The sequence below is a fragment of the Phocoena sinus genome, chromosome 5 (genome assembly GCF_008692025.1).
Source record: "Phocoena sinus isolate mPhoSin1 chromosome 5, mPhoSin1.pri, whole genome shotgun sequence".
NCBI classification, from domain to species: domain Eukaryota; kingdom Metazoa; phylum Chordata; class Mammalia; order Artiodactyla; family Phocoenidae; genus Phocoena; species Phocoena sinus.
The window spans coordinates 95,057,421-95,073,347 of record NC_045767.1 but is presented as its reverse complement, the minus strand read 5'-3'; the positions used below and the strand labels follow the sequence as shown (position 1 = coordinate 95,073,347).

The 15,927-nt window shown below is 39.1% G+C and overlaps 1 protein-coding gene across 2 annotated transcripts in view; it reads right to left on the bottom strand.

The window, feature by feature from the left end:
- FRAS1 (Fraser extracellular matrix complex subunit 1) overlaps nucleotides 1–15,927 on the bottom strand; it is a 458,507-nt gene that overhangs the window by 105,350 nt on the left and 337,230 nt on the right. For both annotated transcript variants that reach the window (XM_032632916.1, XM_032632915.1), the window contains exons 34-38: nucleotides 15,699–15,836; nucleotides 13,464–13,496; nucleotides 5,315–5,446; nucleotides 4,088–4,213; nucleotides 602–849 (exon numbers count right to left, since the gene is read on the bottom strand). In XM_032632916.1, coding sequence (XP_032488807.1) covers nucleotides 602–849; nucleotides 4,088–4,213; nucleotides 5,315–5,446; nucleotides 13,464–13,496; nucleotides 15,699–15,836 — 677 coding nt within the window. The remainder of the gene's footprint in view (nucleotides 1–601; nucleotides 850–4,087; nucleotides 4,214–5,314; nucleotides 5,447–13,463; nucleotides 13,497–15,698; nucleotides 15,837–15,927) is intronic.

Genomic DNA, 15,927 nt, shown 5'->3' with positions numbered 1-15,927 from the left:
TCGCTTATCAAATTAAGGTCAGATTGGTGGAAAAAACAACAACAGAGTTCCTGAATCTACCCGTAGTCCCCGAACCACACTGCTTCTCTTGGGGCACTGGATGGAGGATGAGTCAGTAATCCTGCCACAGGAGCATGCCAGCATTCTGTCCAGAGCTGGACCTGAGACAGACGCTGGTGAAAAGCAGGTTTTCTCTCAGAAAAGTGGGCCCTGAAATACCATTACTTATTAGTCACTGGCCAGGTAAGTTCTTCTAAAACGCTCTTCTCCTAAAAATTCCCATTTGAAATATTATCAATGGAGCTTAAAATATGGGGACTTGGGCTTTTTGACACTGGCACTATTTCCAGGTGACAATCACCCATCCCTACAAATAGGGATTTCATCAACGTTCTGCTCATTCACTTGTCTGCTTGGGAGACAGTGGGAGCAGCTGCAATAAAGAGTGTAACTATTCCTAAGAGTAAAATGATAGGCAAGGGGAGAAGAAGGTTCTTTTACGGCCATATGCCTGATGGCCCAAATATTCAGCCATGGCATCCCTTTCTAGTCTGCCTAGTCAGAGGGTGCAGTGGACAAAAAGACAAACAGAAGAACTTACAACGTAAGCAAGATGTGACCTAGTGATTATAGCTGTGCTTTTACTGGCAACGGTGATGCTCAGAGAGGCGCCAGCAGCCAGCTGAGGCCCCCGGGCCTCGGACAGTGACACCTCCACCCTCACTTCCACTGTTGCTGCTGAGATGCCATCTGTAACTGAGATCTCCATGCTGTCCTCTCGGGCAGAGGATCCATCGTGTAGATACTGCAGAACATTTTCCTCTACATCCTCATATGTGAAAGTGTCACCTTTCAAGAATAAAACAAATTGCAAAAAAAACCAATTACTTCTGGGAATAATGCTTTTCATTTCCATAACACCTTTGTTCTCAGGATTTCAAAGTCCATATAGGATCATAAACTCTGGGAGTTGTAAGCTAATTAGTCCACCCACCCACCCAATATAAGATTCCCTTTATACTACCCTTGCAAAAGGGTTATTTAGCCTGTCCTTCAACACGGCTCAAGGTGGGAGCCTCACTGTTTTACAAGGGAGTTACTTCCACTGACGATAGCTGTAAAATTCTTTTAAGTTTTTAATCACGTTGTGCCAAAATCTGCCTCTGAGCTTCACTCATCGTTCTTCGTTCTAGGGAATAAAGAACATGCTTCTGTTCGTTATGACAGCCCTTCTAGAATCTAATCTTGATACTGAAGACTTACTGAAAAAGTTAAGAAGGTAAATTATGCTAGACAAACCTGTAAGAGATCTTTGTTCTAATGAAGAACATAAGGTTCTTCTAAATTCAAAAACACTTAGAAATTGAAAAATATATTTAAAGTTAGAAACCTAAACTGTGTAAGGTCTAGAGTACTAACTTGTGATAGATCTGATAGGCGTGGTGTGAAAAAAAATGTCAAGGTCATAAATGTTTAAGAAAAACAGGTTTACACAAAATTTAAAATAAAAAAATTTTTAAACAGCAGGATTCATTAGAATTCTAGAATCTCCAATATTCAACCTTAAAGTTTATCAAAATTGTTTGGTCATAGAACCCTTTTTATGAGAAATTCTACTTAGTGCCATGGGTCCCAATGATTCCACAAGCACACTGAGGAACTGGTCTTCTTGAGGTTTTATTCAATTCTATTTCTTCATATATTATTGACTGCCATAGTTGATGTTATATAAGGAACAAAATAATTTTATTTATTCTTGTATTCATCTTCTAAGCCTTCTCTTTCAACATTGTGTTAATGTGATTTACTAGTGGTAATGTGCCTTAAAAAAGTAATAAAACTAATAATTTACAAACATCTTTAGAACTCGTATATTAATTACACAAATATAGGTTAAATATAATGGTAAAGAAACTGGGCTAGGACTGTTATGCTCCTAACGTAGTTCCCTTAGGATGCCAGAAATTTATCTCTTTTTTTTTTTTAAACATCTTTATTGGAGTATAATTGCTTTACAATGGTGTGTTAGTTTCTGCTTTATAACGAAGTGAATCAGCTATACATATACATATATCCCATATCTCCTCCCTCTTGCGTCTCCCTCCCTCCCACCCTCCCACCCCTCTAGGTGGTCACAAAGCACTAAGCTGATCTCCCTGTGCTATGCGGCTGCTTCCCACTAGCTAGCTATTTTACATTTGGTAGTGTATATATGTCCAGGCCACTCTCTCACTTCATCCCAGCTTACCCTTCCCCCCTCCCCGTGTCCTCAAGACCATTCTCTACATCTGTGTCTTTATTTCTGTCCTGCCCCTAGGTTCTTCATAACCATTTTTTTTTTAGATTCCATATATATGTGTTAGCATATGGTATTTGTTTTTCTCTTTCTGACTTACTTCACTCTGTATGACAGGCTCTAGGTCCATCCACCTCACTACAAATAACTCAATTTTGTTTCTTTTTATGGCTGAGTAATATTCCATTGTATATATGTGCCACATCTTCTTTATCCATTCATCTGTCGATGGACTCTTAGGTTGCTTCCACGTCCTGGCTATTTATTGTAAACAGAGCTCCAATGAACATTGTGGTACATGACTCTTTTTGAATTATGGTTTTGTCAGGGTATATGCCCAATACTGGGATTGCTGGGTCATATGGTAGTCCTATTTTTAGTTTTCTAAGGAACCTCCATTCTGTTCTCCATAGTGGTTGTATCAATTTACATTCCCACCAACAGTGCAAGAGGGTTCTCTTTTCTCCACACCCTCTCCAGCATTTATTGCTTGTAGTCTTTTTGATTATGGCCATTCTGACTGGTGTGAGGTAATACCTCATTGTGGTTTTGACTTGCAGTTCTCTAATGATTAATGATGTTGAGCATTCTTTCATGTGTTTGTTGGCAGTCTGTATATCTTCTTTGGAGAAATGTCTATTTAGGTCTTCTGCCCATTTTTGGATTGGGTTGTTGTTTTTTTGATATTGAGCTGCTTGTAAATTTGGAGATTAATTCTTTGTCAGTTGCTTCATTTGCCAATATTTTCTCCCATTCTGAGGGTTGTCCTTTCATCTTGTTTATGGTTTCCTTTGCTGTGCAAAAGCTTTTAAGTCAGAAATCTATCTTAACGATACTTCTTTTGTTCAGTAAGTTTTTTAAAAACCTGCCTTTGTGACTCCTAAGTGCCTGTTTGTTGCTCTTACAAATTCAATGTACCTTCAAGGTCAAAGATTTGACACCCTCTCTCTGAAGAGATATTCAGAAGAACGCATTACTAGATGCCTATTAGGAATTATATAATGGTTTTCAGAAAGTACCGATTGTCAGAATAAGTATACAGCATCCCAAGGTGACAACTTTGAGAGGGATAATATTCACTTCAATATATGAGAGCCGACTATTAAAAATTAGATTTAGTTGTGTTCTTTGCACTATTCTGTACTTCCTAAACAATCAGCACGTATTATTCTTTATAATCAGGGAAAGCGCAGGAAGTATTATTTTGGAAAGCTGGGCACATTACCACCCTTTTTTAGTGGGTGAAGAAACATGTGGTTTACACTCTCAGTCACAGTGCTTAAAATATTGCACAGATTCACATACCAAAATAAGGAAGACACATTTATCTCCATGAACAGACCGTGGGAGAGTGGCAGCTGACAATTCACGTAAGGTCGTTCTAAATGCATTTACTCCAGGTTTCAGAAATCAACCAATTTTACCTACAACTTGAGGAAATAGCTTCATAGTTTTGGGGTGTGGGTAGTGGTACAGAGAAAGAAGTCCAGATACTTCAGCCAATGGACTAAGGTTTTTCCTTTCTACGTATCTCTTTATAGTTTACCCCACAATGTTGCTTTACTTCTTGTCTGAGACATAAAACCGACTGCAATGCGAGAACAATGTTCTGTGATAACATATACGAGGAGAGACTCTAAAAAAGAACGAACGTATGTATATGTATAACTGAATCACTTTGCTGTACACCTGAAACAAACACAACATTGCAAATCAGCTATACTACAGTAAAATTAAAATATTAAAAAAAAAAAGAAATCCAAGCAGGCCAGTGACAGAGTGAGCAGCTACCTGAGGCCATGGGCCCTGGGAACCCAGCCGTGTACTTAAGGAGCACGCCATGCTGGGGAGGTTTCCGGAGCTCAAAGAGGAGTTCTTCAGGCACTGTCTCCGTGTCTCTTACTACCAACTCAAGTCCTACAGTCAGGAGAATAGAGCATGGTGAGAAGATGTGTACATTAACAACTGTATACCCTGGGTACAGTAAAGCCCCAGGCCAGGCTGGAAGCCATGTTGTGGGTAATCTGATGGTTAGAAGAAAGTGCTGTTTAATTTGAATCAACCACAAAAAAGAGTGAAAACTTGATAATACAGTCAGTTCCCAAATTACAAGTAGGTTCTTCCAAAAGTTAACTTACGAGTAGGTAGTTCTGAATTCAGAATACCTTTTTTGTTCCATACAAATGAGGGAATGGTAGCCCATGAAAAGGTCAGTCCTGACCAACCGGGTAGGTTTTCTTCCAGAAAATACTCTAAGAAATTGTGTTTGCTTTTCATCATTTCTTCCCTTCTCCTTTCTCTGAAACTACAGAAGAGCCAAGTTATTTTAACAATGGCTGCTCTGGCCATCACTGACATGAGAAGCAGTGGGGCAAAAGGGACAGTCATCCTTGTATCTGTGGCTTGTTTATAGGTTGGATGATAAGTAATTTTAGGCCAATACCCACATGTAGGAACTGGATAAGGATGGGTAGAGCACAGCTTACAAAAATCACAATACCCACTATTCGCTCTTAAGATGTTCTTGGTAAAAGAATAAACTTCTAAAAAGTAAGTATACTAATAGGTAAACAAAATCACATATAAAACACTTGGGCCAACTCTAACTCATCACAGCTTCTGAAGGTTATGGTGACTTGTCACTCCTACTGTTACGCTTTACTTTCTAAAGAGAAAACAAGAGCAGTCATTGAAACCAATTCCCTCTCTTCTCTTCTTTGCTCTGTGTTACTTTATATTTTAGCGACGGCAACAACTCAAACTCCTAGAGACTGGAAAATAAATGCTGTGTTGGATTCCATCACTGAGCATTGGCTTCTGAAGGGTTTATTTCCTTCTCTCCATGCTGCTTCCATATGCATGGAAATGGGCAGAGGGATGGCTATGGATGAGATGCCTGCAACTTCTGGAAGAGAAGGTCACTACTTTTTGGTAACCATGAAGAGATTTATACAGGGACTGTTACTAAAATATGGTTCCACTTCCAAGCCATGTTTCTTTCAGGTTCCCAGCTCTTACCTATAGAAGTGCTGCCTCCTGGGCTGACTTTAAGCAGTGGAGCTGTAACCTGGAACACTGGTGGGTGCCGATCAATTCGAAGTAAGTGAACGGTGAGGGCCATCTCTGGACTTGTGTGGCCTCCATCCGAAACTAGAAAGAGTACACGCACACACACACACACACGCACACACACACACACACACACATCAGTTTGTAGTCTGGTCACCTGTAGGCTAGTTCTATAAATATGTAGCCAGAAGCTTTTTTAGATTACCTTAACACTTTGAAGAGATGCTTATAAATAGAAAACGTAAGCAAGCAAGACACTGTGAGCTATTCTACAAAGCTCTTTCTACTGAATAACAAAAAAGCTAAAACCATAACAACCAAGTCATTCTAAGAAGCAACTTTCACAGCAAGGTGATATTGACAAATATTAGTGGAAGGGAAAGTAAAACAAAATATGCACTCTTAGGTGATGCTGGGAGAAGCTTTTATTGATGGAATATTTTAGATTCAATTCATTCTTCCAATGTTCCAGAGAAATAGTTTTTTCGGGATATCTCTGTTAGAAATGATGTCTGTCTCATTATAAAATACTTATTTAAAAGGATAGAAAATGTCTACACAGATAATTCTAATGTCATTTGTTTGGAAGTAAGCAGACCCATTTTTACCTGGTCATTATGCACGATGCAATAAATGGAAGAGCACCTTTGCAAATAAAACATTGACCTTAAGATTTTATTCCCCTGGATTACCTGACATCCAAGTGAGCACTGATCACTGGAGAGAAATGAAAGCGGATTTGCCAGACCCTTGATTCTTATTTCCACTTTCCTGTATCTTAACACGCCTTCCCTTCTCTAAAAGCCAGCTTTGGAGGAACACCTGCACCACCCACTCATTGATGTATTTATCTGCAGTGCCTATTGAGAAAACTGTACTGTTGATATTTTAAACGTGTGGTATGCTTATACATGGGTTGGTTACAAGAAACAGGTTTCCTTCACTACTTTCTCATGGACTTAGTTAACAAGTCAGTAGGAATCTGACCTCTACTTCAGCCAAGTGAGCCATCACTTAGTGACTCCTGGTAATGATTCCAACAGGTTTTCGATTTGTCTTTTCCTTGAGAACACATCTAAAAGATATGGTTGAATTTTATAAGGTACATTCCATGTCCTAGAGAAGTCCAGAAATAGCCCTACTGAAGGAGAGAAGATAGTATCCCTGTGAGAATGAAGGTTTTATGGCTCTGGTCATTCGGTCAAATGTCAAAGTTATTGTATCTGCTTCTTTGTGCTCAATCTTTTGTGCTCTCTGGATAGTCAGAGGTAGGGACCAATGATTCTTAACTTTGGGGAGTTTGAAGATAAAAGTACAACGTTTTCCATAAATTTCAGTGGATTCAGGGTTCTCTGAAGTCCCTGGAATCTAAGTTAAGAAGTCCCTTTATTAAATAAAAATAAATGATTGCAAAATACATTTCTATCTTTTTAATGTTTTACATTGATTTTATTTAAGTGGGGGGTGCACCTCAGGGAGTCTTCACCATCCTTACCTTACAGAAGAGGAAAGGAAAGGCCCTAAAACTTAAACAGCTTTGGTCATATCGCACAGCTGTCGGTGTGACCAAGGTATATCCTTGTCTCTATAAGTAAAGTGAGGAAAGCTGTTTTCTGGTACATGTAACATAACAACAAAATATACCATGAGGGTGAAGTTCTTTGCAAGCAAACATAGGAACTTATAATCAAAATTTAGTAATTACATGTCTAGCCCTCTCTTTAAGCAACGTTTTTTATTTCTCTGAGAAACAGTCACACTGCCTCTTTGGTCAGATGCCTCCTGCAGGCACCATTCACCCTGTGTGTTTTCCTCGCTCTGGATGGTTCTGTAGAGCATCTGTGCTTGTCTTGGGCAGTCAGGTCAGGAATATCAGTTTGCTGTCTCAGCTTAGCTGATTAACCAAATGAGCGGCTCTCCCTCATTCCATGGGTTAATGTCAGGGCTTGGGTTTCTTGCTGCCTTAGTTCATTGTGTGTCCAAGTTAAATTTTTCTCTCACAAAACTCTGCTAAAAGAGATGGCTTCTTTCCTACCAGATTCCAAAAGTTTTTCTCTTTTTAAAAAAGAGGGACCTCTTACACCTTTCACAACAGTCAACTCAAAATGGATCATGGAACTAAATGTAAGCTGCAAAACTACAAACTCTTAGATGATAACATAGTAAAAAACCTAGATGACCTGGGGTATGGTGATACCTTTTTAGATATGACACCAAAGACACGATTCATGAAAAAAATAATTGATGAGCTGGATTTCATTAAATTTAAAAACTTCTGCTCTGTGAAAGAAAATGTCAAGAGAATGAGAGGACAAGCCACAGTCTGGGAAAAAATATTTGCAAAAGACACATCCGATAAAGGACTCTTATCCAAAATGTACAAGGAACTTATAAAACTCAACAATAAGAAACAACCCAATTAGAAAACAGACTGAAAACCTCAACAAATACCTCACCAAAGAAGAAACAAATGGGAAATAAGCATATGAAAATATGTCCATCATCATATGTTAGCAAATAATTGCAAATTAAAACAACAGTAAGATCCTACTGTGCACCAATTATACTGGGCAAAATTTGGAACACTGACAACACCAAATGCTTGTAAGGATGTAGAGCAAAAGGAGCTCTCATATATTGCTAGTGGAAATGCAAAATGGTTCAGCCACTTTGGAAGACAGTTTGGCTGGTTCTTATAAAACTAGACATACTCTCACTATACATACAATTCAGCAATTGCACTCCTTGGCATTTACCCAGAGGAGTTGAAAACTTAGGTCTACACAAAAAACCTGCACACAGATGTTTATAGTAGCTTTATTCATAATTGCCAAAACTTGGAAGCAGCCCAAGATGTCCTTTAGTAGGTGAATGGACAAACTATGGTACAGCTGGACCACGGAATATTATTCAACACTAAAAATAAATGAGCTACCAAGCTATGAAAAGAAGGAGGAATCTTAAATGCATATTACTAAGTGAAAGAAGCCAATCTGAAAAGGATACATATTATATGAGTACAACTATATGATATTCTGAAAAGAGTAAAACTATGGAAGACAATAAAAATAGTGGTTGCCAAAGGTGGGGGGAGGTGAATAGGCAGAGCACAGAATATTTTTAGGGCAGTGAAAATATTCTGTATGATATTATAATGATGGAAATGCCATATGGCAAAAATGCCATATCTTGGTCTAAACCCATAGTATGCACAACACAAAGAGTGAGCTCTAGAGCAAACTGGACTTTGGGTGATTATGATGTGTAAATGTAGGTTTATCCTTGGTAAAAAGTGTACCATTCTAGTGAGTGATGTTGATAACTGAAGAGGCTATGCTATGCATGTGTTGGGGCAGGGGTATGGGGAAAATGTCTGTACCTTCCTCTCACTTTTTAAAAAGTGTTTATTTATTTATTTTGGCTGACAGGGTCATAGTTGTGGCATGCGGGACCTTTAGTTGCGGCATGCAGGAATCTTTTAGTTGCAGCATGTGGACTTCTTAGCTGTGGCATACATACGGGATCTAGTTCCCAGACCAGTGATCGAACCCATGCCCCCTGCATTGGGAACATGGAGTCCCACCCACTGGACCACCAGGGAAGTCCCCTTCCTCTCAATTTTGTTGTAAACCTAAAACTGCTCTAAAAAATTAAGTCTAAAATAATTTTTTTTTTTTTTAAATCACTCAACAGTAAAAAAAAGAACCTCAGGCAGAAACAAGATAAATTAATTTAAGGTCGCCCCAAGGTCCATTTCCTTTACTCTGTATAATAGGTTCATGGATCATTTAACTTAAAGTCCTGGAGAAGGTTAATAGTTAACCCCTTCACCTATTCAAGCTTTCAGGTAAGTATTGAGGCTTGGAAACCAAACTGGCACACTACCATGATACTTGTTTTGCATGACCATAACACATACAGACAGACTAAATTAAATATCTCATACTCAGAGTCAGAAACTTGTGTTAAAATCCTGGTTCTACTGCTTACCAGGTATGGAAACATGAGCAGATTACTACTCTAATGACCCTTAGTTTCCTCAGCTTTCAAATGCTAAAATAAAACCTGTCCTCACAATATTGTTATTAGGATTAAATAAGACAACTTATACTGTAAATTGTTTTGTAAAATGTAAACTGCTATAATCTGATGTATCTTATTACCAATGTATGAACTATCTATAAGTCTGTCACTAGAAATGAGCTGATACTAGGTTCTTTTCAACAATGACAGAACACTAGAAAAAGCAATAAAAGGCAGCCAAATCAGAAAGAAAGAAAACCGTCACTGTTTACAGATAACATGATATTATATATAGAGAACCCTAAGGAGTCCACCAAAAACCAAAAGAACAAATGAAGTCAGTACAGTTGCAGAATGTGAAATCAATACATAAAAATCCGCTGCATTTCTATACACTAATAACAAACCAGTAGAAAGAGAAATTAAGAAAATAATCCCATTTACAATTGCATCAAAAAGAATAAAATACCTAGGGATAAGTTTAACCAAGGAGGTGAAAGACCTGTACAATGAAAACTATATGACATTGATGAAAGAAACTGAAGACACAAATAAATGGAAAGATATTCCACACTCATGGATTAGAAGAATTAATATCGTCAAAACGACCATAATACCCAAAGCAATCTCCAAATTCAATGCAATCTCTATCAAAATTCCAATGGCATTTTCCACAAAAATTAGACAAACAATCCTAAAATTTGTATGGAACTACAAAAAACCCCCAAATAGCCAAGCAGTCTTGAGAAAGAAGAACAAAGCTGGAGGCATCATGAGCCCTGATTTCAAACTGTACTCCAAAGTTACAGTAATCAAAATAGTATGGTATTGACATAAAAACAGATATATAGATCAAAGGAACAGAGTAGAGAGCCAACAGATATCAGGTCAATTAATTTATGAAAAAGAACAAAGACTATAAAATGGGGAAAGGACAGTCTCTTCAAGACACGGTGTTAAGAAAACTGGACAGCCATATGCAATAGAAGGAAACTGAACCACTAGCTTACACCATACACAAAAATTAACTCAAAATGGATTAAAGACTTGAACATGGGCTTCCCTGGTGGTGCAGTGGTTGAGAGTCCGCCTGCCGATGCAGGGGACACGGGTTTGTGCCCTGGTCTGGGAAGATCCCACATGCCATGGAGCGGCTGGGCCCGTGAGCCACGGCCGCTGAGCCTGCGCATCCGGAGCCTGTGCTCTGCAACAGGACAGGCCACAACAGTGAGAGGCCCGCGTATCGCAAAAAAAAAAAAAAAAAAAAAAAAAAGCCTTGAACATAAGACCTGAAACTATAAAACTCCTAGACGAAAACATAGGTGGTAAGCTCCTGGACACCAGCCTCGGCTTTTTGAATTTGACAACAAAAGCAAAAATAAACAAGTGGGACTACACCTCACTTGCACAGCAAAGGAAGAAGCTTCTGCACAGCAAAGGAAACCATCAATAAAATGAAAAGGCAACCTACAGAATGGGAGAAAATATTTGTAAATCATGTGTCTGATGAGGGGTTAATATCCAAAAAAAAAAAAAAAAAATATATATATATGAAGAACTCATACAGCTCAATAGCATAAAAACCCACAATCTGATTTTAAAAATGGGCAGAAAATCTGAAACAACATTTTTCAAAAAAGATACACAGATGGCCAACATGTTCGTGAAAAGTTTCTTGCTCACTAATCATCAGGGAAACGCAAATCAAAACCACAATGAGATATCACCTCACACCTCTTAGAATGGCTATCATCAAAAAGACAAAAGATAACAAGTGTTATGAGGGCATGGGGAAAAGGGAAGCTTTTTATACTGTTGCTGGGAATGCAAATTGGTGCGGCCACTACAGAAATAGTATTAAGCCTCCTAAAAAAATTAAAACTAGAACTGCCACATGATGTGGTAATCCCACTTCTGGGTGTGTATCCAAAGGAAATAAAATCAGTATCTCGAAGAGATACATGCACTCCCATGTTTATTGCAGCACTATTCACAACAGTCAAGATGTGGAAACAACCTAAGTGTCCACTGGTGGATGAATGGATAAATAAAACATGGGAATATAATGTACAGCATGGTGACTATAGTTAATAATACTGTATTCCATATTGGAAAATTGCTAAGACAGTAGATTTTTAAAGTTCTGATCACAAGAAAAAAAATTTGTAACTCTACATGGTGACAGATGTTAACTAGACTTATTGTGGTGATCATTTTGCAATATATACAAATATCAACTTATAATGTTGTACAACTGAAAATAATGCAATGTTATGTGTCAATTATACCGCAATAAAAAAAAAAAAACAGTGACACAACCCTAAAATTTACTATTAATTCAAGTGTGACTTTTTAACCCTCAAAGAAGAAAAGAATATCTGAGAGTTTGAGGGAGATGACTTTATCCCTACTAAGATTTATCCCTACATGAAATATAATAGGACATATGGATGGTTGATTCTAATGGAATAGTCAATCCCAACTAAACAGCTGTTTAAGGATTTATGGTCATCCATCCTCACTCTAGACCTAAGTAAGAAAGTTTGTCTCTATTTTGCATCAGCATAGATGCCAGGTCTGATTCTGCTTTTGCTTATTGGCACTCAGCTTCTATTGTACTTGAACTAAAACTAGGATGCTGAGGTCTATACACAGCTATCACAACTCACTGTCTGGGTCAGAACACTTCCAATAGAAGGCTGTTTCATCTACATTGAAAATTTGTTGTTTAGCGTAGCCACCCTCATTAATGATCTTAGTAAATCACCTGGATAACTTGCTGCAGCTTCTGCGCCAGCACTTACCGCCTCACCTTGCACTTTTATGTTAAGAAGGTGGCTTCTTTTCTTAAACCGCATGAACCAACCTCTGCTAGCTTCAAACTTTTCTTCTGCAGCTTCCTCATTTCTCTCGGCTTTCATAGGATTGAAGAGGGTTAGGGCCTTGCTTTGGATTAGGCTTTGGCTTAAGGGAATATTGTGGCTGGTTTGATCTTCTATCCAGACCACTAAAACTTTCTTCCTATCAGCAATAAGGCTGTTTTGCTTTCTTATCATTTGTGTGTACACTGGAGTAGCACTTTTAATTTCCTTCAAGAACTTTTCCTTTGCATTCACAGCTTGGCTGTTTGGCACAAGAGACCTAGCTTTTGGCCCATTCTGGCTTTTGACATGCCTCCCTCACTAAGCTTAATCATTCCTAGTTTTTGATTTAAAGTGAGAGATGTGTGACTTTTCCTTCACTTGAAAACTAAGAGGTCATTGTAGGGTTACTAATTCGCTTAATTTCAATATTGTTGTGTCTCAGGGAATATGGAGGCCTGAGGAGAGGGAAAGAAACAGAGGAATGGCCAGTTGGTGGAACAGTCAGAACACACACAACTTTTATTAGGCTTACTGTCTTATACGGGTGTGGTTCCTGGGGCCCCAAAGCAATTACAATATTAACATCAAAGATCACTGCTCACAGATCACTACAACAAATATATTAATAATGAAAAAGTTTGAAATATTGCAAAAATTGCCAAAATGTGACACAGAGACAGGAAGTAAGCAAATGCTTCTGGAAAAATGGCACCGATAGACTTCTCTACACAGCGTTGCCACAAACCTTCAACTTGTAAAAAATGCAGTATCTATGAAGCACAACAAAGTAAAGTGCAATAAAACGAGGTAAGCCTGTACGTGCCTTTGTTCTGGGAGCTTTACACATATGTAATTATTATTTATTATCCTCATTGATGGATAAGGCATTCAGGTACAGAGACGTTAAGAAACTATTCCACAGTACGCTGAACCCCAGGCAGGCTGGATCCAAAGTCTAAGATCTTAATCATTATTACCTCTTTCTAATAGATATTAGGACAAGTTGAAACTGGGCTTAAAGAACACTAATCTTTGGTATCCTTGGTGGATTATAATTATTTTTTCTATGAATACACTAGCCATGTGATTATTTTAGAAGAAACTTATGTAACTTTTAAGTTGTTCTTAGAAAATAGCTAAAAGTAATGATGAAGACAGCCAAAAGAAGGAAAAATTCCATCTTCTAATAAAATTGAGATTAAAATTTTCACCTGTGAAGTGGAATTTCACTGAGTCTGGGAGACCTGAAAGAACAGAAGACAGAAAATCAGTATACTAAACATTTTGGGGCCAGAAATAGATGGGAAAGGTACAAACTATAGGGCAGAGGTTAGAAAAGTAAAGGACATTTTAACCTAAATTAAGGAAAGATCACCAGGTTGTTTGCTAATGTTATGTTGACTTTAATGGTGCCAATACTAATTTTAAGTAACAAAAAGAACTACAGAGTGGAATAATTTTGTATCACATCAGTTAGAGTGATTTATAATACATTTATTCAGATCCCATTTTACCAGTACATAAAATCCTACAAATCGGTGAATGTGGGTGATGTCGTATATCACTGACAAGGCTTTCTGGTGAGTCAATTCCATTGTAGAATATACTGATGCCTGGGACACTGATTTACACACTATAACAGTGTAAGAGATTTATCTCGTGGCATTTATCCCATAGATTATACAGGATAGGAGTCTGCTCTCTCTAAAAAGGCTCTAGGAACACAGGCGAGCATAGCGGATTCAGAAATAACCTCAACCAGGGCTGACATGTTTTCTTTCCCTCTAAGCCCAGGATAACCTGAGTTTCTTGTAAAGTAGGTCTTGTAAAGTTGGGGTTAGAGGACAGTGAACACTTTCACTGGCTATGAGTTATCCAGTTAGTAAACACTGGGGATACTCTTAGAGAAGAGGTCTATCCCAGCGTGCAGGGATTTTCAATCTAATTGAGGAGTTCATTATTTTCTAGACAATTGCATCTATAATGGCCTATTAAATAATGGCAAATATTACTTTAAATGTTTGCCATACTTGAAAACATAACTCTAAAATTATTCAACCTGTGTTCAACTCACCATAAGAAATCACCAACTGTTCTGTATGATTAAAGCTACTATATAAAAATAAGACTCGGGCTTCCCTGGTGGCGCAGTGGTTGGGAGTCCGCCTGCCAATGCAGGGGACGCGGGTTCGTGCCCCGGTCCGGGAAGATCCCACATGCCGCGGAGCGGCTGGGCCCGTGAGCCATGGCCGCTGGGCCTGCGCGTCCGGAGCCTGTGCTCCGCGGCGGGAGAGGCCACAGCATTGAGAGGCCCGCGTAACGCAAAAAATAAAAAAAAAATAAAAATAAAATAAAAATAAGACTCTATATTAATCATGTTATGTGACACAGACATCTTGAAGATCTTAAAGAAACAGGCTTCAAGATTTTTAGAATCATTCCAAAGCACAGAAATATTTAGGGGTAGGGACTTAAAACTCAGCAGCTTTGAATACTGGGTCAAGGGGAGACTAATGGGTGGCAAGGATTAAGGCTCTCTTGGCTTAGTGGAAGGGCACACACTTGCTTGAATTAGAAATGTAGTTATTCTTTTGATCAATCTTCTCTTCTTTAAAAAAGGTGTCTTCGTCAAATCCTGGTTTTAATCCCAAAGGTCGCCTACATGGGACCTTCCATGAAGTATGGCAGGGTCCTTCTCACTAGATTCCCCTCATCCACATGCCCATCTGTCCTGGCTTCGTCCTCAAATCACTGCCATCACTGCAGTCAAAGAGATCCTTATGAAAAGGCATCCTCCTATAACTTAAAACCTCCACCAGGTCCTTATTGTTCTTGGGATAAGGCTCCAAATCCCTGCAGTCTCACAGTGGCCTTAAGGTCTGCTCTCTATCTCTCCCTCCAGGCCCATCCCCACTCTGTTCAACCCTCCACATTCCAGACACAATGACTTTTTTCAGTGCCTAGAACATCACATTCTCTCCCTCCCAGGGCCTCTGCACAGGGGCATGTGCCCTTCCTTCAGGAATGTTCTCCCAATGATCCCGACACACACACTTAGCCTAGTTAGCGTCTACCCACCCCTCTTCTGTCAATATCTCCCTGGGGCAGCCTCCAGTGGACCCTCAGTCTAGGTCAGTCTTGCTACATCCAATTCCACCACTGAACATTCTTCCTTCTTTTTAGAGCTCTTATCTCGGCCTGCAATTAAACATTCATTACTGGGATTATTGATCAAATTCTGTCTCTATACCTAGGATCCCCAAACTCGCCAAGACCAGGATTCCTGCCTCTTTTTGCTCACCACTAGATCTCCAAGGCCCATTCGGGCCTTGCCATACAGGAGGCACAAAATAAGGCTTTATTAAAAGTATGCCCTGAAGAACCACAAGGAGTGGTTGTAGAATATAGCGCCTTGGGTGCCTCAAAATAGAGAAAAAAAGCATTACCAGCAAAGGAGAAGGCCATGATCTCCTGGAGGTGGGGGGCTGCAGTGGGGGGACGGTACATAATGTTGCCCTGGTTAATGTCTTCCTGGGTGAAATACCGGATGGGAGAGTGAGGCTGGTCCCTGTGTTCGATGATGCCTAGGAGGAAGAGAGACGCCGTGAGCAATCAGCAGTAATTCTGACGGCTGACTGATGATCAGAGCCATAAAGCTGCCTTTCCCACGGGTGG